Source organism: Salmo trutta, chromosome 19 (assembly GCF_901001165.1).
Source record: "Salmo trutta chromosome 19, fSalTru1.1, whole genome shotgun sequence".
Lineage (NCBI taxonomy): Eukaryota > Metazoa > Chordata > Actinopteri > Salmoniformes > Salmonidae > Salmo > Salmo trutta.
In genome coordinates, this window is record NC_042975.1 from 15,596,151 (window position 1) to 15,617,730 (window position 21,580).

Here is a 21,580-nt window from a genome sequence, read left to right on the forward strand (position 1 = left end):
AGACCCCGTTGTCACCTCAGGGGCATAGGTTAACCACCAGTTGTGTGTTTTGTGGTCAGTCTAAGCAGTTTTTCCAGTCACCAGGGTGACATTTCCCCTAGGTTCAGATCTTGGATTAGCTTCCCTTGCCCAATTCTAAACTTACACAAGAGGGAAAATGACCCAATTTGACCCAAGATCAGTGTCTAGAGGAAACGTCACCCTACACCAACTGGCATAGTCAGACGGTGACTGAGTGGATAGACAGCACACACTATTGTCTATTTTTGTGTCTGATTTCTTAATATTGGTATCCCTTATACAAGCATAAACTGCCATCTAGTGTTAGAATCAGTACATTAAATTTAGACATGCCAGGAATTTGCACAAGATGGTTTGAAGAAAATTGAGTTTATTGTTTCTGGTATAATCTGATAAAATATGAAAATGATGAATCAATCCCAGATAATATTGGCAACAGAACTAACTGAAAGGACACATTTTAGATTGTCATTTTGTCAATGGTTAAAATCCCCTAAAAAGCCAAAACAAGTGCAAAGCAGCTTTTTTCCAAACAAGTAAATGTCCACGTTGAAACTGGAAACCAAGATGCTTTTGCAGCCGAATGCAAATACTGATTGAGGGGAAAAAAAGGTGTGAATCAGAAAACTATGATCACAGTTTTCTTGGCAGACTGGAGATTAAAGTTCAAATTCAGCTGTGCAAATTGTATTTATTTTCCGATTCTAAAACCTTAGTTGCGCACAAATGGCACCCTATTCCCCATGTAGTGCACTACTTTTGACAAGGAATTAGGGTGCCATTTGGGACACAAACAATACCTCTTACTCCAACTCTTAACCTCAACACCCACCTTGGAACCCCCTCAAACACTTTTGTTGCTGTCACAATTTTGCAATATCTTGCGCTTCTTTTCCTCTGTTTGCGATTTGAAAACGTGTGCTCTGTAGAAGTGCAGTTCCTTGATGCTCTCCTGAATGTCGTCCAGTGCTCTAGAAAGGGAAAGACGATTACAAGATGGCACTTTAGAACTCACACAATTTGTATAATCATTTTAAGCTGTTCTATTTTGGGTATATTCTCCATGACTTCTAACTCTACACTGTATGTACACACAGATGTATACATAGAGAATATTCAGTGCCAGTCAAAAGTTGACACCTACACATTCAAGGGTTTTTCATTATTTTTGACTATTTTCTACATTGTAGAATAATAGTGAAGACATCAAAACTATGAAATACACATATGGAATCATGTAGTAACCAAAAGGTGTTAAATGAAATATTTCATTTGTTTGAGATTCTTCCAAGTAGCCACCCTTTGCCTTGATGCTTAGTTAAATAAAAGTTAAATAAAACATTTTAAAAAAGACAGCTTTGTACTCTTGGCATTCTCTCAACCAGCTTCATGAGGTTGTCACCTGGAATGCATTTCAATTAACAGGTGTGCTTTGTTAAAAGTTAATTTGTGGAATTTCTTTCCTTCTTAATGCAATTGAGCCAATCAGTTGTGTTGTGAAAAGGTAGGGGTGGTATACAGAAGATAGCCATATTTGGTAAAAGACCAAGTCCATATTATGGCAAGAACAGCTCAAATAAGCAAAAAGAAACAACAGTCCATCATTACTTTAAGACATGAAGGTCAGTCAATATGGGAAAACTTCAAGAACTTTTAAAGTTTCTTCAAGTGCAGTCGCAAAAACCATCAAGTGCTATGATGAAACTGGCTCTCATGAGGACTACCACAGGAAAGGAAGACCCAGAGTTACCTCTGCTGCAGAGGATTTCATTCAAGTTAACAGCCTCAGAAATTGAAGCCAAAATAAACGCATCAGAGTTCAAGTAACAGACATCTCAGCATCAACTGTTGAGAGGAGACTGCGTGAATCAGGCCTTCATGGTCAAATTTCTGCAAAGAAACCACTACTAAAAGGACACCAATAATAAGAAGAGACTTGCTTGGGCCAAGAAACACGAGCAATGGACATTAGACTGGTGGAAATCTGTCCTTTGGTCTGAGTCCAAATTTGAGATTTTTGGTTCCAACTGCCGTGTCTTTGTGAGACGCAGAGTAGGTGAATGGATGATCTCCGCATGTGTAGTTCCCACCGTGAAGCATGGAGGAAGATGTGTGATGGTGCTTTGTTGGTGACATTGTGGGTGATTTATTTAGAATTCAAGGCACACTTAACCAGCATGGCTACCACAACGTTCTGCAGCGATACGCCATCCCATCTGGTTTGCTCTTAGTGGGACAATCATTTGTTTTTCCAACAGGACAATGAACCAACCCACCTCCAGGCTGTGTAAGGGCAATTTGATAAAGGAGAGTGACGAGTGCTGCATCAGATGAACTGTCCTCCACAATCACCCGACCTCAACCCAATTGAGATGGTTTGGGATGAGTTGGACCGCAGAGTAAAGTAAAAGCAGCCAACAAGTGCTCAATATATGTGGGAACTCCAAGACTGTTGGAAAATAATTTCAGGTGAAGCTGGTTGAGAGAATACCAAGAGTGTGCAAAGCTGTCATCAAGGCAAAGGGTGGCTACTTTGAAGAACCTAAAATATATTTTGATTTGTTTAACACTTTTTCTGGTTATTACATGATTATTTCATAGTTTTGATGTTTTCCCTATTTTTATACAATGTAGAAAATAGTAAAAATAAAGAACCCAAACGTTTGACTGTATCACATCTGGCTGTGATTGGGAGTCCCATAGGGCGGAGAACAATTGGCCCCTGCGTTGTCCGAGTTTCGCCGGAGTAGGGCGCCATTGTAAATAAGAATTTGTTCTTAACAGACTTGCCTAGTTAAATGAAAGGTAAAAATAAAAGTGTATATGTATATAAATTAAGAGACCACTGCAAAATGATCAGTTTCTCTTGTTTTACTATTTATAGGTATGTGTTTGGGTAAAATGAACATTTTTGTTTTATTCTATAAACTACTGACTACTAACCCTAATACAAGTTCATATTCATTTTTTAACACATACCTAATGTTTTAACTTAGGAAGAGTTCAGAAATCAATATTTGGTGGAATAACCCTGACTTTCAATCACAGCTTTCATGCGTCTTGGCATGCTCTCCACCAGTCTTTCACATTGATGTTGGGTGACTTTATGCCACTCCTGGTGCATTTGTTTGATGGCTTGTGACCCATCCATCTTCCTCTTGATCACATTCCAGAGGTTTTCAATGGGGTTCAGGTCTGGAGATTAGGCTGGACATGACAGGGTCTTGATCTGTTGGTCCTCCATCCATACCTTGATTGACCTGGCTGTGTGGCATGGAGCATTGTCCTGCTGGAAAAACCAATCCTCAGAGTTGGGGAACATTGTCAGAGCAGAAGGAAGCAAGTGTTCTTTCAGGACAACCTTGTACGTTGCTTGATTCATGCAACGTTCAAAAACAAATCTGCACGAATCCAGCCTTGCTGAAGCACCCCCAGATCATTGCCGATCCTCCACCAAATTTCACAGTGGGTGCGAGACCTGGAGAGGCTACAAGCCAGTGTCTCGCACCCAATTACATTTGGTGGAGGATATTTTTTATTTGGAATTTGGAAGAAATCTTGTCAGTAGTTCATAGAATAAAACACAAATGTTAATTTTACTCAAACACATACCTATAAATTGTAAAACCAGAGAAACTGATAATTTTGCAGTGGTCTCAATTTTTTCCAGAGCTCTGTTTGTTTGTGTGTGCATATATATATATATATATATATATATATATATATATATATATATATATATATATATATATATATATATATATATATATATATATATATATATATATATATATATATATATATATATATATATATATATATATATATATATATACACACATATACATACACACATACATACATACATACATACATATACATATACATACATACATACATACATACATACATATACATACATACATATATATACATACATACATATACATATACACATATACATATATATATATATATATATATATATATATATATATATATATATATATATATATAAATAATGGGGAGAGCGGGTCAGTTAGGAGAGTGGGTTACATTTTTTTTTGCTTTTCTTTCAACAAAAACATTTCTAAGTGACCCCAAACTTTTGAACGCGTGCGTGCGTATATATAATATCCGACTCACCTATACACCCTGACTGACCGATTGCTGCTCTTTTGACCCTATGATTACTCGGCTACACAGCGGATGCCCCCTGGACTGTTTCAATAACAAGGTACCTCATTTTGTTTACTTGTCGGCCCCAGCCTCGAACTCAGGTCCTGTATGTACCCAACTGACCCGCTCTCCCCATTCTTCGCCATTTACCCGTTGTTGTCTTAGCTCTCCTGATCAACACCTGTGATTGCTTTATGCCTCTCTTGAATGTCAATATGCCTTGTCTACTACGGTCTTGGCTAGTTCTTATTGTTATTTCACTGTAGAGCCCTCAGTCCCACTCAACATGCCTTAGATAGCTCTTTTGTCCCACCCCACACACACACACATGCGGATACCTCACCTAGCTTAACTGGTACCTCCAGAGACAACCTCTCTCATCGTCACTCAACGCCAAGGTTTACCTCCACTGTACTAACATTCTACCATAACATTGTCTGTACATTATGCCCTGAATCTATTCTACCACGCCCAGAAATCTGCTCCTTTTATTCTCTGTCCCCAACGCACTAGAAGACCAGTTCTTATAGCCTTTAGCCGTACCCTTATCCTACTCCTCTGGTGATGGCCTGGGTTAACCGCTACCTGTAGCCCCCCAGCTCCATTCCCATTCCCCAGGCGCTATCATTTGTTGACTTCTGTAACCGTAAAAGCCTTGGTTTCATGCATGTTAACCTCTCTAGGGTAGGGGGCAGTATTTTCACGGCCGGATAAAAAACATACCCGATTTAATCTGATTATTACTCCTGCCCAGAAACTAGAATATGCATATAATTATTAGATTTGGATAGAAAACACTCCAAAGTTTCTAAAACTGTTTGAATGGTGTCTGAGTATAACAGAACTCATTTGGCAGGCCAAAACCTGAGAAGATTCCAAACAGGAAGCGCCCTCTCTGACCATTTTTTGCCCTCCTTGATCATCTCTATCCAATACAGGGGATCTCTGCTGTTACGTGACACTTCCTACGGCTCCCATGGGCTCTCAGAAGGCGGCAAAAAGCTGAATGACGTAATTCCAAGCCCTGGCTGAAAAGCTTTAGCGCATTTGCTAAGTGGTCTATCAGCGGACAATGGGACTCATGCTCGTGCACGAGACGACCCCATGTTTTTATTCTATCGTCTTTGAACAGATACAACGACTCCCGGTCGGAATATTATCGCTTTTTTACAGCGGTTTTAAACAGCGGTTGACATGCTTCGAAGTACGGTAATGGAATATTTAGACATTTTTTGTCACGAAATGCGTCGTGCTCGTAACCCTTCTTTACCATTCGGATAGTGTCTTGAACGCACGAACAAAACGCCACTGTTTGGATATAACTATGGATTATTTGGGACCAAACCAACATTTGTTATTGAAGTAGAAGTCCTGGGAGTGCATTCTGACGAAGAACACCAAAGGTAATCAAACTTTTCTAATAGTAAATCGGAGTTTGGTGAAGGCTAAACTTGCTGGGTGTCTAAATAGCTAGCCCTGTGATGCCGGGCTATCTACTGAGAATATTGCAAAATGTGCTTTCACCGAAAAGCTATTTTAAAATCAGACATATCGAGTGCATAGAGGAGTTCTGTATCTATAATTCTTAAAATAATTGTTATGTTTTTTGTGAACGTTTATCGTGAGTAATTTAGTAAATTCACCGGAAGTTTGCGGGGGGTATGCTAGTTCTGAACGTCACATGCTAATGTAAAAAAGCTGGTTTTTGATATAAATATGAACTTGATTGAACAAAACATGCATGCATTGTATAACATAATGTCCTAGGGTTGTCATCTGATGAAGATCAAAGGTTAGTGCTGCATTTAGCTGTGGTTTTGTTTTTTGTGACATTATATGCTAGCTTGAAAAATGGGTGTCTGATTATTTCTGGCTGGGTACTCTGCTGACATAATCTAATGATTTGCTTTCGCTGTAAAGCCTTTTTGAAATCGGACAGTGTGGTTAGATAAAGAAGAGTCTTGTCTTTAAAATGGTGTAAAATAGTCATATTGTTGAAAAATGGAAGTTTTCGGATTTTAGAGGAGTTTGTATTTCGCGCCACGCCCATCATTGGATATTGGAGCAGGTGTTCCGCTAGCGGAACGTCTAGATGTAAGAGTTAAGGGTATTTTATAAATGTATTGACAGTTCTGAAAAAAAAGAGCGGGATACAGGCAGGTGGGAAAAACAATGGAAAGGGTGGGCATGGGTATTGAACCCCAGTCTCCATTTGGGAGATTCATACATGTGAGGGGAGTGTTACTACACAACAGTAACACTTCTATGCATCAATATCTACTTGATCCAATGCTCTTACTGGACTGTTCACTTTATGTATAACATGGCACAGCCCATAGACATCTGTCAAAGGCCAGACATTTCTAACATGACCATGGTACTTTGAGCTTGACTCTTAAAACACTTCTGTCAGACTTGCCTGTGAGATGCTTTCTTCTGTGGTGCGAGCTTGTATTCTTCTGGAAACCACCGTCTTGAGTAGCGGGACACATACACAAATTAAACTCTGCTCCTTCTCAGAAATGACATCACATAGCAGCAATATTTGTCTGTTTGAAGACACTGTTGTTTCATATATTTATGAAGTAAGGCATTGAACAGGTCATTGCCTTTAGAAAGCTAAATGTAACCTCGTTCAAGCAAGTTGCGAAGCAGAAGAGAATCTGCTAAATTAACAAAATGCATGAAAGTGCATGAATACCACAGTTCACACCAAGGCACTTGAAAATTGATAAATAGCCTTTAAAGGAGTAGTTCACTATTTTACAACTTGATGTTAGATGGTTTCTCACCCTGAAAGTAGTCTATGGGCTGGGAGAAACTGTAGTCCATGGTTCAGTTCTCTTTAAACAGCCATTACAAACTTCAGCTAACTTTAGCCACTGCTAGCAAACTTAAGTCTACTCCACATATGGTTATGTTACTTAAAAAAGGTGATTTAAAAAATCTAACAAAAACAAACATGCTCACAGGCCATCACTTCTATATATTTTTTAGCTAGTGGCTAAAGTTAACTGAAGTTTGTAATGGCTGTTAAAAGAAAACTGAACCATGGATGATAGTTTCTCCAGGCCCATAGACTACTTTCAGGGTGAGGAACCTAACATCAAGTTGCAAAAATAATGAACAACTCCTTTAAGTGTGCTAAAATAGGCTAAGAAAGCTCCACACAGTACTTTGTGGGTCTGTAATTCCCTGTTCCAACTAATCCTAACTGACAGATACCATTACACCTGGAGGTGATACAGCATTTGGTTAAAAATTGCATTTCAAAAGCGTGGGAAAATGCACTTCGTAGGAGGGTGAGAGTTCTCAGCTGTCCGATTAGGGCTAGATGGTTGGCCAGTTAGATGCATCACTTCGGCTAGACAGCGTCACACACACAATAAAAATAATAATATACAGTATATGCCATTTAGCAGAATCTTTTATCTATAGCAACTTAGTCATACATACATATACTTTATGCATGAGTGGCCCCAGCGGGAATCGAAGCTACAGCCTTTGGGTTGGAAGTGCCATGCTCTACCGACAGCCACACACACCTGCAACTGCCCTGCGCCTGTTCTCTATCCATCTGAGTTGACTGAGCCAGAGACACATTGGACTGACCACTCTCTCTGAGGACATACTGACTGACTTGGGTAAACAGGTGAAGTACCTATGCCTTAGCGACACACACACACACACACACCTGCAAAGCTCCTTGATCGTGCTCACGTCGATGATCCTGTAGTGGAGGTGGTGCATGAACTGGGGCATGTACTTGTCCAGGAACTTCTTGTCAGCGTGCACAGAGTTCCCTGTTGGGAAAAAGAAAGCACCAGTCATTCAGTTTTGGATGTGCCGAAAGTGCTACGATGCTTCCTCAGCAAGAAAAATATTTTCCACTCAGTGGCATAGGAGGACCTTTGCATGGCAAAGGATAAGTGAAATTTTGCAAAGTGACAAAATGGTAACAGTGTTAAAAACATTCTAAACAAGGTGGTACCAAAAACAACTAGCCTTGTCCTAGAACTGTTCGTGCTGCTGCCAACTGCATTGCTTATTGTCAAGTCAAACATGTTTGGCATGACAACGAGTGGCAAGGAGTTGGCATGATAGCCCAAACAGATCTGGCACCCAGGGAAACTCCCCGTTTCCAGAGTGTTTTCTACTGAATACTACCCAGGTGTGACAGTGTTTTAATGACGGTATTCTCTACGTTTATAGTCCAGTGAAGAAAGAAGGCAACTCACCTGCAAGGGGACAGTGGCCCGGTGGGGTGTGCTGTCTGATGAAAGAGAGGAACTCGTACTCAGCCTGCTGCAGCGAGATCTTACTGTCCCTCACTGCCTGTGTCAACCCAGACTGGGAAACAGCATGCACAGGGGTAAGTATACACTATTAAAACCAAAAAGTGGAATAGGCATTGCGGTGCTCATGTGAATTTCCTTTATTTTTCAGCTTCAGACCAATGCCTATTCTCTTTTTTTTTCATGGTTTTTACACCGGAAGGTGATTATGCAACATTACTCTAGAACATTATAAAATAGCTTAACACATGCTCTCCTTGTGAACCCTACAAAGTTGTGCATTTTATTTATTGATAAGATCCCAGCTCATAATCCGACTGATCATTGCTCAAAGCAAATTGAGAGAGCAAGGAAACAAAGACTGATTATTTACTAGGCAATTTAATATACAATGTAGCTGGCTAGATGACAGCGTGAAATATGGATGAGCTGTTCTCAATAGAAGGGTTCTGAAATATTCTCTTCCTTGAGAGTCAGAGCTGAGCCGTATCCACAAAGCATCTAAGAGTAGACAATTAGCCATAAATGCTGAGCATAGTGACAACATAATCTAGACCAGGGCTTAAAATTAACACCTGCGGGTAGATTTTGACATTGGTGGGTAAAATGTTAATTTCACCAGCCACGTCGGAGGGTGTCAGGGCTCCACATGCATTTCAGAATAAAGAGTCAAGTATGATCAAATGTATAGTAAAATAAATGCTGCAGTAGCTGTTCTCAAAGTATTTCTGCCGTTTTGTTTCATAGCTGGTAAATTAATCGCACAAAGTCAAATAACTACGAATCCTGTAGCCTATTCCAACTCGCGCTGCAACACTGCCTGGCTGGGGGCTGTGCGCACGTGAAGAGCTGAGTGAAATAATCATTTTTAGAAGCGCTGCGCACAGGCATGAAATTGGTTTAATTTACTTGAAACGAAAGTCTGTGAGACTCTGTCCTTGTGTTTCTTGGCGATTTACATTGTTTTGTTCACAAGCTAGGTTGTTTTTCTATGTTTGAGTATCAACTATTAGGGAAAAGACGACAACGCTTCTACTAGTCAGACTCAATCACATTGGAGTCGGGTTTGTGCCAGTCACATTACCACGGTAACCTCCCACCCCGTTTTGTTAGAGACAAAAAAAATATTTTGGCTTGTAAAAAAATCTGAGTGGCTATTTGGAAGGGCACACACCTGTCTATATAAGGTCCCACAGTTGACAGCGCATGTCAGAGCAAAAACCAAGCCATGATGTTGAAGGAATTGTCCGTGGAGCTCCGAGACAGGATTGTGTCGAGGACAGATCTGGGGAAGGGTAAAAAAAAATTCTGCCGCATTGAAGGCCCACAAGAACACAGTGGCCTCCATCATTCTTAAATGGAAGAAGTTTGGAACCACCAAGGCTCTTCCTAGCTGGCCGCCCAGCCAAACTGAGCAATCGGGGGAGAAAGACATTGGTCCGGGAGCTGACCAAGAACCCGATAGTCAATCTGACAGAGCAACAGAGTTCCTCTGTGGAGATGGGAGAAACTTCCAGAAGGACAACAATCTGTGCAGCACTCCACTAAATCAGGCATTTATGGTAGAGTGGCCAGACGGAAGCCACTCCTCAGTAAAAAAGGCACATGACAGCCCGCTTGGAGTTTGCCAAATGGCATCTAAAGTCTCTCAGACCATGAGAAACAAGATTCTCTGGTCTGATGAAACCAAGATTGAACTCTTTGGTCTGAATGACAAGCGTCACTTCTGGAGGAATCATGGCAACAGAAGCATGGTGGTGGCAGTATCATGCTGTGGGGATGTTTTTCAGCGGTAGGTACTGGGAGACTAGTCAGGATCGAGGGAAAGATGAACGAAGCAAAGTACAGGGAGATCCTTGATGAAAACCTGCTCCAGAGCACTTGGGACCTCAGACTGGGATGACGGTTCACCTTCCAACAGGACAACAACCCTAAGCACACAGCCAAGACAACACAGGAGTGGCTTCGGGACATGTCTGAATGTGCTTGAGTGGCCCAGCCAGAGGCCGTACTCGAACATCTCTGGAGAAAAGTCAAGAGGTCTGAATTCTTTCCAAATGCACTGTATATACGCATTCGGAATGTATTCAGACCCCTTGACTTTTTCAAATTGATTAAATGTTTTACTCATCTACACACAATACAGGTATTGTGGTTGTTGGCACTAAGATAATGTCACTAAGTGTGTCACCGAGTAAAGAATTATGGAACATAATTTACAGTTGAAGTCAGAAGTATACATACACCTTAGCCAAATACATTTAAACTCAGTTTTTCACAATTCCTGACATTTAATCGAAGTAAAAATTCCCTGTCTTAGGTCAGTTAGGATCACTACTTTATTTTAAGAATGTGAAGTGTCAGAATAATAGTAGAGAGAATGATTTATTTCAGCTTTCATTTATTTCATTCCATTCCCAGTGGGTAAGAAGTTTACATACACTCAATTAGTATTTGGTAGCATTGCCTTGAAATTATTGAACTTGGGTCAAACGTTTTGGCTATCCTTCCACAAGCTTCCCACAATAAGTTGGGTGAATTTTGACCAATTCCTCCTGACAGAGGTGGTGTAACTGTGTCAGGTTTGTAGGCCTCCTTGCTCGCACATGCTTTTTCAGTTCTGCACACAAATGTTCTATGGGATTGAGTTCAGGGCTTTATGATGGCCACCCCAATACCTTGACTGTTGTCCTTTAGCCATTTTGCCACAACTTTGGAAGTATGCTTGGAGTCATTGTCCATTTGGAAGACCCATTTGCGACCAAGCTTTAAGTTCTTGACTGATGTGGATATGTTGAAGCAACATCTCAAGACATCATTTTTCATCCTCATGATGCCATCTATTTTGTGAAGTGCACCAGTCCCTCCTGCAGCAAAGCACCCCCACAAAATGATGCTGCCAGCCTGTGCTTCACGGTTGGGATGGTATTCTTCGGCTTGCAAGCCTCCCCCTCTTTCCTCCAAACATAAGGATGGTCATCATGGCCAAACAGTTCTATTTCATCAGACCAGAGGACATTTCTCCAAAAAGTACTATCTTTGTCCCCATGTGCAGTTGCAAACAGTAGTCTGGCTTTTTTATGGCAGTTTTGGAGCAGTGGCTTCTTCCTTGCTGAGCGGCCTTTCAGGTTATGTCGATATAGGACTCGTTTTACTGTGGATATAGATACTTTTGTACCCGTTTCCTCCAGCATCTTCACAAGGTCCTTTGCTGTTGTTCTGGGATTGATTTGCACTTTTCGCACCAAAGTAAGTTAATCTCTAGGAGACAGAACGCGTCTCCTTCCTGAGCGGTATGACGGCTGCGTGGTCCCATGGTATTTATACTTGCGTACTATTGTTTGTACAGGCGAACGTGGTACCTTCAGGCGTTTGGAAATTGCTCCCAAGGATGAACCAGACTTGTGGAGGTCTACAATGATTTTATTTAGATTTTCCCATGATGTCAAGCAAATAGGCACCGAGTTTGAAGGTAGGCCTTGAAAAACAGCCACATGTACACCTTCAATTGACTCAAATGACGTCAATTAGCCTATCAGAAGCTTCCAAAGCCATCACAACATTTTCTGGAATTTTCCAAGCTGTTTATTAAAGGCACAGTCAACTTAGTGTATGTGAACTTCTGACCCACTGGAATTGTGATACAGTGAATTATAAGTGAAATAATCTGTCTGTAAACAATTGTTGGAAAAATTACGTGTCATGCACAAAGTAGATATCCTAACCGACTTGCCAAAACTATCGTTTGTTAACAAGAAATTTGTGGAGTGGTTGAAAAACGAGTTAATGACTCAAACATAAGTGTATGTAAACTTCCAACTTCAACTGTATGTACAATATGAATGTATTAACTATTCAGCTTGCTTGGTTTATGTATTGAGTAATTAAACTAATGACTTTTGAATTAGGAGACTTATTTGTGCTGGTGCAGCATCTTGTTCATTAGGCAAAATGCATCTGACCATTTTAGTCTGTCTGAGACAACTTGCAATGAGGTGGCATAGGCAGTCCCAATTCTCCACCTTTCTCCATTCACTTGCAAACTTTCTAACATGGATTTTTCAGGGGTGTTAATTCCTTCCAGCCAATATTTACACCAATGCTATGCTTTTAAATCCATGACAAGGGAGTGTCAAAGTTCACATTTCAGGAAAAGGGTAGGGAATCGGGACCTAGACAATGTTCCACACGTTATGCTTACATTGCCATGATGTTCTTTACACCAGTCGTCCATCCCGTCCAGCAGTTCGCTGGTTGTGTTGATTATCAAATTGGGACCCTGTCAACACAACTTTCACATCATTCTTCACATAATGTACAGGGGAAGAAAATGCTACCAATTGAATGACAGTCTAGCATCCCACATGGCACCCTATTCCCTGTGTAGTGCACTAGTTTTGACCAGGACCCTTAAGGCTCTGGTCAAACGTAGACCACTAAGTAGGCAATAGGAATTTGGGTGGCAGCCAGAATGCAAATTACCTCAGATAAAACATTTAATTCTGAATCTGTTATGATGCACGCCATCTCAATGATCTGGTCCTTCTCTATGTCCAGTCCTGTCATCTGAAAAAAAAGAATGTACATGATAAGAGAAAATGGTGTAGGTCTACTGTAGCTAATATCCATAAAGAAGACATTCCCATTCAAAATGCAATGCTATAGTAAACAACTACATCACCGAAAATGCACCATCATTCTGCTCTGGCCTTTTCCTGCTTTCCATAACATGCAAGAGAATCATGAGGCATTTAAAATTAAAAAGCTAGATACTAACGTTAATCATGACACTTAAAATGGCAGGTATGTTTAGCTAGTTAGAAACAGTTACAGTACAGCATTTGAATCTCAGCCTTAGAAAACCGTTACATTACACTGACAAAATAATGACTAGGTTGACAGCTCACTGCAGTGGGAGTGATGGATTTGTGGCAAAACGAATGTATAACAGATTTAGTAATTTGCTAGCTAATAAAGACAATAACAAACTATGACGTCTGCGAAAATGATTATCTGAGAGAAGCAGACATTTGATGTGGACTAGCTAAAAAGCTAACACCATGGTGTTAATTATACTAACGCTAGCCAACCAGCTATGGATACCTATCAAAAGTTGTTAGCCGCAAAATTATCTCATTTACAGTTGTCCCTCTCAGGCCAAGTTCTGTCTGGACAGCTAGCTAGTATGTTTTTGTTTAGCTAACTTAGCTATAGCCTACCTAACAGCTAACAGTTGTTAGCTAACTACCAGTAATGGACAAACCCGTTGCAATTGCTAGCTTCAAGCTAGCAAGGCACGTTAACGTTACCTCCAAGTCCACCCACACCATCCTCTGCCTCATGCCAGGGTCTGACCGCCAAGATGACATTTTCTTGCGGTAAGTGGAGATATTATGTACAAAAATATTCAGCCCGGTCCGTCTCGACGCCAGGCCTTTCCTCTGCACAGAACTATAAGCGCAGTTCCGACTTGTGCTTGACTGCAAAAATAAATGTCGACTGGCTGAAAACCTTTGACTGCTGCTTGGGCGAAGAGTAGGAAAATTCGCAAACTTGCAAAGAAGTTTCGAGCTGAAAGACCACGCTGATGCTCGAGTGCACAAGAACGCCGGCATCCTGGATCAACTTCCGATCTAAACTGTCGTAAAACCGTTGCGTCAGCAATATCTCAAGCGTGCATGGAATGTGTTGCCTGGCGTGCATACTTCATAGATGTAGAAAGTATTTTCATGTCCAACAACTGCACCGATTTAAATAATCAACTGATCGGGTATTTACAAGGCATGGCATTAACTATTGTTTGTACTGAATGGTTGTATATCGAAGCAATGGCATGGTTTGAGGGAGGTGGGTGCTGCTCGACGTGTTGTGTATGACTTGTAATACACGGCCATCTTATCAGCGTCTTATTGTCCCCAGATTGTGACATGACACCCCCGTTCTCCCACTACCCACCACTCGCATTCAAAACGAAAGAACATGACAATATTGTGCAAGAAAAACAAGTAATTACAAGCAATCAATATGCACAAGGGGAAATAGTTTGTAACAAAAGAGGGAACACTGTACATGTGAAATAAATGTATATTGTTGTGTTAGGCATGTTTTTTCCTACACTGAGTTGAATGTGATTTAAGAAAATGATATGAATTGCTCAATATGTATTTTTTTTAGGCACAACAGTACATTTTCTTGCCAAGATGAAAAATACATGATGGTTGCCTTGAGGAAGTGTGTCACCTATTTTGGTCCCTAACATCCAAAAGGGTTTTCTGAAAATATATCGAGATTTTATAGAAATAAAATATATATCTAAAACCAAGTGCAGTGCAGATAAACAGGAGCGCCTGTCAGGCCGTCATACAAAACAGCTTACTGCAGACGCCGACAGGTTTGATCCACTTTGCTGGATGGCTAAACAGCAGTATTAGCCAAGTACATAACAACAAGCAGTTTCCGCAGACACTCTTCAAAGTTTAATCCACAGTGGGGCTCACACGATCAAATCCCCCCGTTTCTCACATTCTAAAACATAGAAAAACATACATCAGATCCTGATGTACAGTGCTGTCGTTGAAGAAACTGCCATAGGCATATTTGTATTCAGACTGAGGAGAAGCAGTTGTCTTCTTCACCACTGTGAATGAACTCTAGGGCACAGAATGATGTATGAGTCAACATCTGCCTTGGAAATGGCACCCTATTTCCTATTTAGTGCACTACTTTTGACCAAGTTCCATAGGAACATAGGAAATAGGATGCCATTTGGGACGCATGTAAACTTCACAGTAGTTGAACTCAGGGGCCATCTCCATGTCTGAAGTGATACTGGCCATGTGTGACAGATTCAATGTTCTTCTGCTCGACCAGGCGACCATGGGACATGGGTTGTGACATCAGCGAGATAGGAAATTGCACCAGCTGCCCCAGGCAAATGAACAGTGTAAAAGGCCAGGGACATCTGGGTCTTATTCACTAGGCACCAAATGGAAGAAAACAGACTACAACGGAGTGGGACTATACCAGCACTTGTCCAATAAGAAACACTATTTTTTTGTTTTCCGTTGCAAAACATTTCTCTACGTTGTGCGCTAATGAATATGACCCATATTCATTGGGCACCAAACAGAAGGTGGCTTGGTCAAAATAAGTGCAATATATACTGAAAAGCGTGCCTTTTGGGACAGAGTGTTGTCATCACAGCAATGTGATGCAACACTAATGCAACAGATAGACAGACACTGCGTTCACTTCTTTGGAGCATGATGTGTTTGATGTCAGCCATTTTACTTTCACTTCTTTGGAGCACGATGTGTGCGATGGGACATGACAGCACAGGTTGACTTAAAGTGATGGCCCTGTGTAGCATAAATGTCCTACAAAATGCATTCAAGATGACTTCTGAATAATACAGAGGTCATTTAATATGCTGTACAGGTGCTAAAGGCTGCTTCAGTGTCCTGTTGAGACAGGCTGACCTAATATGGACACAGTACAGTTGCATGGTACTCATTGAAGGCCCTACTCAAACTTGGATATTATCTTTTTTTCTGCATGACATAGTTGATTTTGATTTGGCTGGAGATCTTGTCTGAGTTACGAATGCACTAGCTGGTTCATTCCCCTCAGAATACCCAGCAGCCAGAAATGTATAGGCCTATGTACTGTAACGATATGGCCACATATTCTGTATTGGTCACAGGAGTAGGAGTAAGTTGCCCCTATTGCTGATCTTGGGTAGGCTTTGCATTTTCCTCACAAATGGTAAAGGTCAGGATTGGGTGAGGGGAAGCTGATCCTAGATCTGTACCTAGGAGAAACTTCACAACGGAGCTTGGTTGTAGCTGTATGCTTTTCACAAGGCTAGTTCCAAACTGAGCCTTTGGATGGTGCAAGAGCATTGCTAATGTTTCATATTGCTGTAAGTGTAGAAATGGTTGGAAGATCTGTAAACAAATGTTTATAATTACTGTATTGCAGTGTCCCTTTTGGTAGGTACTTTATTTAACCATAATAGTCTTTGTATTTGGCGCATGTGACAAATACAATTTGATTTGGGGTTTTCCTTGTCAAGTCACGTGGTCAGGAAAATATCAGGGCAGTACTGAGGAATGAACTGATGCTTTAATTCAAATTCAGGTTTAGCTTTAGCATAGATTTAGTCAAGTGAAGAATAAGACAGTTGTTTTTATCTGAAAGCATATTGGAAGCATCCATATAACAATCGGTTTATCTTCCTCTCCAACTCACTCCATGATTGACTTCATGACTGAAGAAGCTAGAAAAGGAACACTTGATTATGAATCAGTATGAAAGTCATTTTATTGTGCTTCATTTTTTTCAAGACATACTGTTCTCTTCCTATGCTCTTTTGACCCTGACAACAGAAAATTGGCTTTGCTGTTACGATAGTTTGGCATTAGAAAGACGAAGCCTGAAATCGGAGGAAAAAGAAAACCAGGGACGACGAAATGTAGACCTGTGTGCACTTTGGCCTGAACTGCAGTCAGGAAAAATCTCTCTCTCTCTCTCTCTCTCTCTCTCTCTCTCTCTCTCTCTCTCTCTCTCTCTCTCTCTCTCTCTCTCTCTCTCTCTCTCTCTCTCTCTCTCTCTCTCTCTCTCTCTCTCTCTCTCTCTCTCTCTCTCTCTCTCTCTCTCTCTCTCTCTCTCTGTGTGTGTGTCTGTACATGGAGTACCTTGATATATGCAGGTATCTACACTTCATATATGCAAGTATGTGCCTCATGTTGGGTATGCTAGAGAGGACCTGTGTATCTCGCTATAGTCGTCAGGCAACACTATCTTCTCAGTGTGAGAGCATGCTTTCAATTTACACAGATCACTGCCCAGTGGGCGCCTAAAAAGTAATAACCCAAGTCCTTGGAAAAGCACTGATGGGTGAAATTGTAAAAAATAATCGCATTTACTATTTGCCATGCAAGTCTGCTGACAATACTACTACTATAATTAGTAGAGGAAGAAATTGTCATAATTGTCACATTGTTGTATGAAGAATATGACAACAACAATGAACATATCTCCACAATGGCCCTTGAATGAGACCTTGGAATTACATTAATTACTTGTGGTAATTCATGCAATACAAAAGAGTATGCCTGCAAAAGCAGGGATGAAAGGAAGAAAGACAGAGAGAAAGAAATTAAGAACAAAGTGAGTGAGTGAATGGTAATACATACTAAGATTCATAGGTGTGATTGTCTGTTGCTGTTGAGCTGGCTTTAACTGTAACTAAGAGGAAGCTGTTGCTAGGGCGAACATGTAGTCATCCCAACAATCACAAAGTACTGCAGTGCCCCAGGTCTTGAAAAGGAAAAATGTAACTGATTTAAAGTATAAGGGGATATCGGTGAACAAATGCCGTGGTCAAGGCTACGATGGCGCCAGTACAATGAGTGGAGCTTACTTAGGTGTTCGAAAGCTCATATCAGACCGAGAGCCCAGTGTTTATTATGTAGGCTAGTTCTTTCTGAATTTTAGTTTAGAAAACAATCTCTCTGTAGGAGCGACAGTTACAGGGATGGTAAAAACAGCTTGATTGCCGTAGCAACATCAGGGAAACTGGGCAAAAGAGAGGGGTGCTTCAAATACAGCAGTTCTGCAACATCTTTAATTGAGCCTCTCATTCTCCTTAATTGCCGGCCTCAACTCGTTATGTATGTCACGCTTGTCGTACGTGCAGCGTGATCTGGGTTCCACATCTTTATTAGTGAAACGCACAAAACAGCAAACGAAACGTCATGGAGTGCTCACAGGCAACTACACAGAAACAAGATCCCACAAAACACAGTGGGGAAATGGCTGCCTAAATATGATCCCCAATCAGAGACAACGCTAAACTGCTGCCTCTGATTGGGAACCATACCAGGCCAACATAGAAATAAATAACCTAGACTAGAACACCCCCCCCCTAGTCACACCCCGACCTAACCAAAATAGAGAATAAAAAGGCTCTCTATGGTCAGGGCGTGACAATGTAAAGAGATTAACTGTATAGGAAGCTCTGGGGAAAGGTATATCTGGATACTGGACAGCAAATAAATTGGCAGATGCAAAGAGATTATCATATTTAGCTGACAACAGTTTTTGAGGGCTTGAACAAAAAAAGTGGTTTGCGTTTTTTTGTTCATACTGGTGAACCGGCGTTTGAGTTGTGTGGTTGCGATATCAACAGTCTCTTATCTCTGGTATACAATGCCTTCAGAAAATATTCAGACCCCTTTACTTTTTCCACATTTTGTTATGTTACAGCCTTATTCTAAAGTAGATTAAAAAAATATACATATTTAACAATCTACACACACTACCTCATAATGAAGCAAAAAAATATTTACATAAGCATCCAGACCCTTTGCTATGAGACTCCAACCATCTCTGCAGCACTCCACCAATTAGGCCTTTATGGTAGAGTGGCCAGACGGAAGCCACTCCTCAGTAAAAGGCACATGACAGCCCACCTGGAGTTAGCCAAAAGGCACCTAAAGACTCTCAGACCATGAGAAACAAGATTGTCTGCTCTGATGAAACCAAGACTGAACTTTGGCCTGAATGCCAAACGTCACGTCCGGAGGAAACCTGGCACCATCCCTACGGTGAAGTATGGTGGCAACATCATGCTGTGGGGATGTTTTTCAGAGCCAGGGACTGGGAGACTAGTTAGTCTCCCAGTCTAGGGAAAGATGAATGGAGCAAAGTACAGAGAGATCCTTTATGAAAACCTGCTCCAGAACGCTAAGGACCTCAGACTGGGGCGAAGGTTTCACTTCCAACAGGACGACGACCCTAAGCACACAGCCAAGACAACACAGGAGTGGCTTCGGGACAAGTCTGAATGTGCTTGAGTGGCCCAGCCAGAGCCCGATCGAACATCTCTGGAGAAACCTGAAAATAGGTGTGCAGCAACGCTCCCCATCCAACCGGACATAGTTTGAGAGGATCTGCAGAGAATGTGAGAAATTCCCCAAGTACAGGTGTGCCAAGCTTGTGTCATACCCAAGAAGACTCGATGCTGTAATCACTGCCAAAGGTGCTTCAACTTTACTGAGTAAAGGGTCTGAATACTTTATGAATTTGCAAAAATGTAAAAAAAAATATCTGTTTTTGCTTTGTCATTATGGGCTATTGTGTGTAGATTTAATCAAACATTTAATACTTTTTACAATAAGGCTGTAAAGTAACATTTTGAAAAGGGGGTCTGAATAATTTACATCGGCACTGCATCTTGGCATGCATCATTCAAGACTAAGTTTCAATTGTGTGCAGCACAATGGATATATAATGCACAATGAATGTCTCAGGAAAGACTGTCTGGGTTGGCAATACTTAGTATAGAAAACAGTTGGGCGAGCAACCTGGACCTACAGGCACTGGTGAAAACGTTTGCACACACAAAATGAGGACTTCAGGAGAGTCTCTCAAATTGGATTTAATTTGATTTACCTTGAATATTGCAGCCCATTTGTGTAGGCTATTAGCCAGATAAAACTGTTATGCGGAGCAGCACAGTGGAACCCAAGAGCAGACTCAGACGAGGAAACAGATGAATGAACCAAGGTATTTATTGTAACACACGGAGATATGGAGTACAGATCCGGGGGAGCTTGGATGAGTTGTAGGAAACCAGATGTGGAGGCTGAGGTTGGAGTGTGCTGGATTGGGACAGGGTAAACCGGTCCGGAGGGGAATCCAAGGGATTGGTGGTGTGGTGAGTCCGGAACAGGGTAGCAGGGTGGTGAGATGTGGAACAGGAGACAGATTCAGGGCGGCCAAACTGCAGTGAGAGGATAAACAGCATCAAGCAGGGAAACAGGTACAGCAGGGTAACAGGATCTTGAATAATAATGGCTAGAAGCATAAACTGACTGAGCAGAGATTACTATCTGGCTGACTGAAAGTGGCAGAACTGATTTGTAGAGGTGTTGATAATGGAACGAGTTGCAGCTGGTAGGGATCTGCTCAGACTCCAGCACACCTGTTTCCAACCACACAAACAGAAAGGGAGGGGGGGAGAGAGAGAGTGTACTGGGGGAATGGCTGCAGGTCAAGCAGACACCGGATGACCATTAAGGGGTGTGGCAGGAGCAGATGTGACAAAAACCCGCTGAGTTCAACAAGAAATAGTGGCTGAATTTATCCTCAAGCCGATTCATTTTTCCCTCATTGTTAGGCTATTTGATGTGTAATTTTTAGCACCTAAATCTTAGCTAAATACAGTATATACTGTAGGTATAGATAGTATACTACATAATGAAACAATCTGTAGTAAGCTAGTGTGGATTGACTCACAACAACTTTCTATCCAAGCTGGGAGAGAGCGCGAGGACAGCTCATGTCATGCAGGTTCAGGTAGCCTATACAGGACAGCTGTATATAAAAAAATCTATTGATAGCTGATTAGTATTCTGTTGGAACGAAAATTGATCTGACAATCTGCAATGTTTGAATTTCCAACTTTAATTACTCAAAAAGTAATTACATTATTGCCACCAGTCAGCAGTCTAAAAATGGCAGCATTGCAGCACTGTATAGCTTTGTGAAATGTTAGGCAAACGCCGATCTTACGAGGGCCCAGAGAAACTGCGTTACGCCAGTGCTGCAGTGTATTCGTGGAAATCTATTGCAACACAGCTCTGCCTTGGCAAACGCACAAGAAACTAGCAATGGACTTGGTGCTCTTAATCAGACGTTAATAGCATCTCTCTCCAGCTTTAAAACAAGCATTTCAGAGCATAAACCAGTCTGTTTTTTTACAGTCCAGGCAGAGTTGTAGGATAGATAGGGGATTTAACAGAAACGAGTCACCTCTTACCGGTACACACATTTCAAAGATTAGAAGCCAATCCTGCACTCCAATGTGAGGCAGAGAGGGTAACTAGGCCCCTTGGGTGGCCCACTCAATAAGGAGCCAAGTGTACATTCTCTTTCCCTTACTTTTGATTAGTGTTGGCAATTTTTGCATGTAAATCTTGGTGGGGAAAAAACTTTTTTTTAATGCATGCCAGCAAAGCCACTACACAACACAACACTAACAATACATTAATTGCACTATAATGGTGCCAAACGGTGCC

General features: G+C 41.3%; 1 protein-coding gene across 2 annotated transcripts; it reads right to left on the bottom strand.

The window, feature by feature from the left end:
- Positions 1-371: 371 nt before the first annotated feature.
- On the bottom strand, positions 372-14,158 carry smfn (small fragment nuclease). Of its 2 annotated transcripts, XM_029699879.1 has the most exons (8): positions 13,805-14,158; positions 12,978-13,061; positions 12,697-12,774; positions 8,439-8,550; positions 7,895-8,003; positions 6,620-6,673; positions 854-992; positions 372-613 (listed from the first exon to the last, which is right to left on the bottom strand). In XM_029699879.1, exons 1-7 carry the CDS (start codon positions 14,108-14,110, stop codon positions 866-868), a joined length of 870 nt encoding a protein of 289 aa, XP_029555739.1. In that variant the 5' UTR covers positions 14,111-14,158; the 3' UTR covers positions 372-613; positions 854-865. The 2 variants fall into 2 exon arrangements, with proteins under 2 accessions (XP_029555739.1, XP_029555738.1); XM_029699878.1 differs by having other exon boundaries at positions 372-992; positions 13,805-14,157.
- Between the last annotated feature and the right edge of the window lie 7,422 nt (positions 14,159-21,580).

Coding starts and splice junctions, on each gene's coding strand:
- smfn (XM_029699879.1), bottom strand. CDS start 14,110: ATGCCGGCGTTCTTGTGCACTCGAGCATCAGCGTGGTCTTTCAGCTCG. Junction 6,674..7,894: donor ACGATCAAGGAGCTTTGCAG/GTGTGTGTGTGT, acceptor CCGCTACTCAAG/ACGGTGGTTTCCAGAAGAAT. Junction 993..6,619: donor CAGAAGAAAGCATCTCACAG/GCAAGTCTGACA, acceptor TTCCCTTTCTAG/AGCACTGGACGACATTCAGG.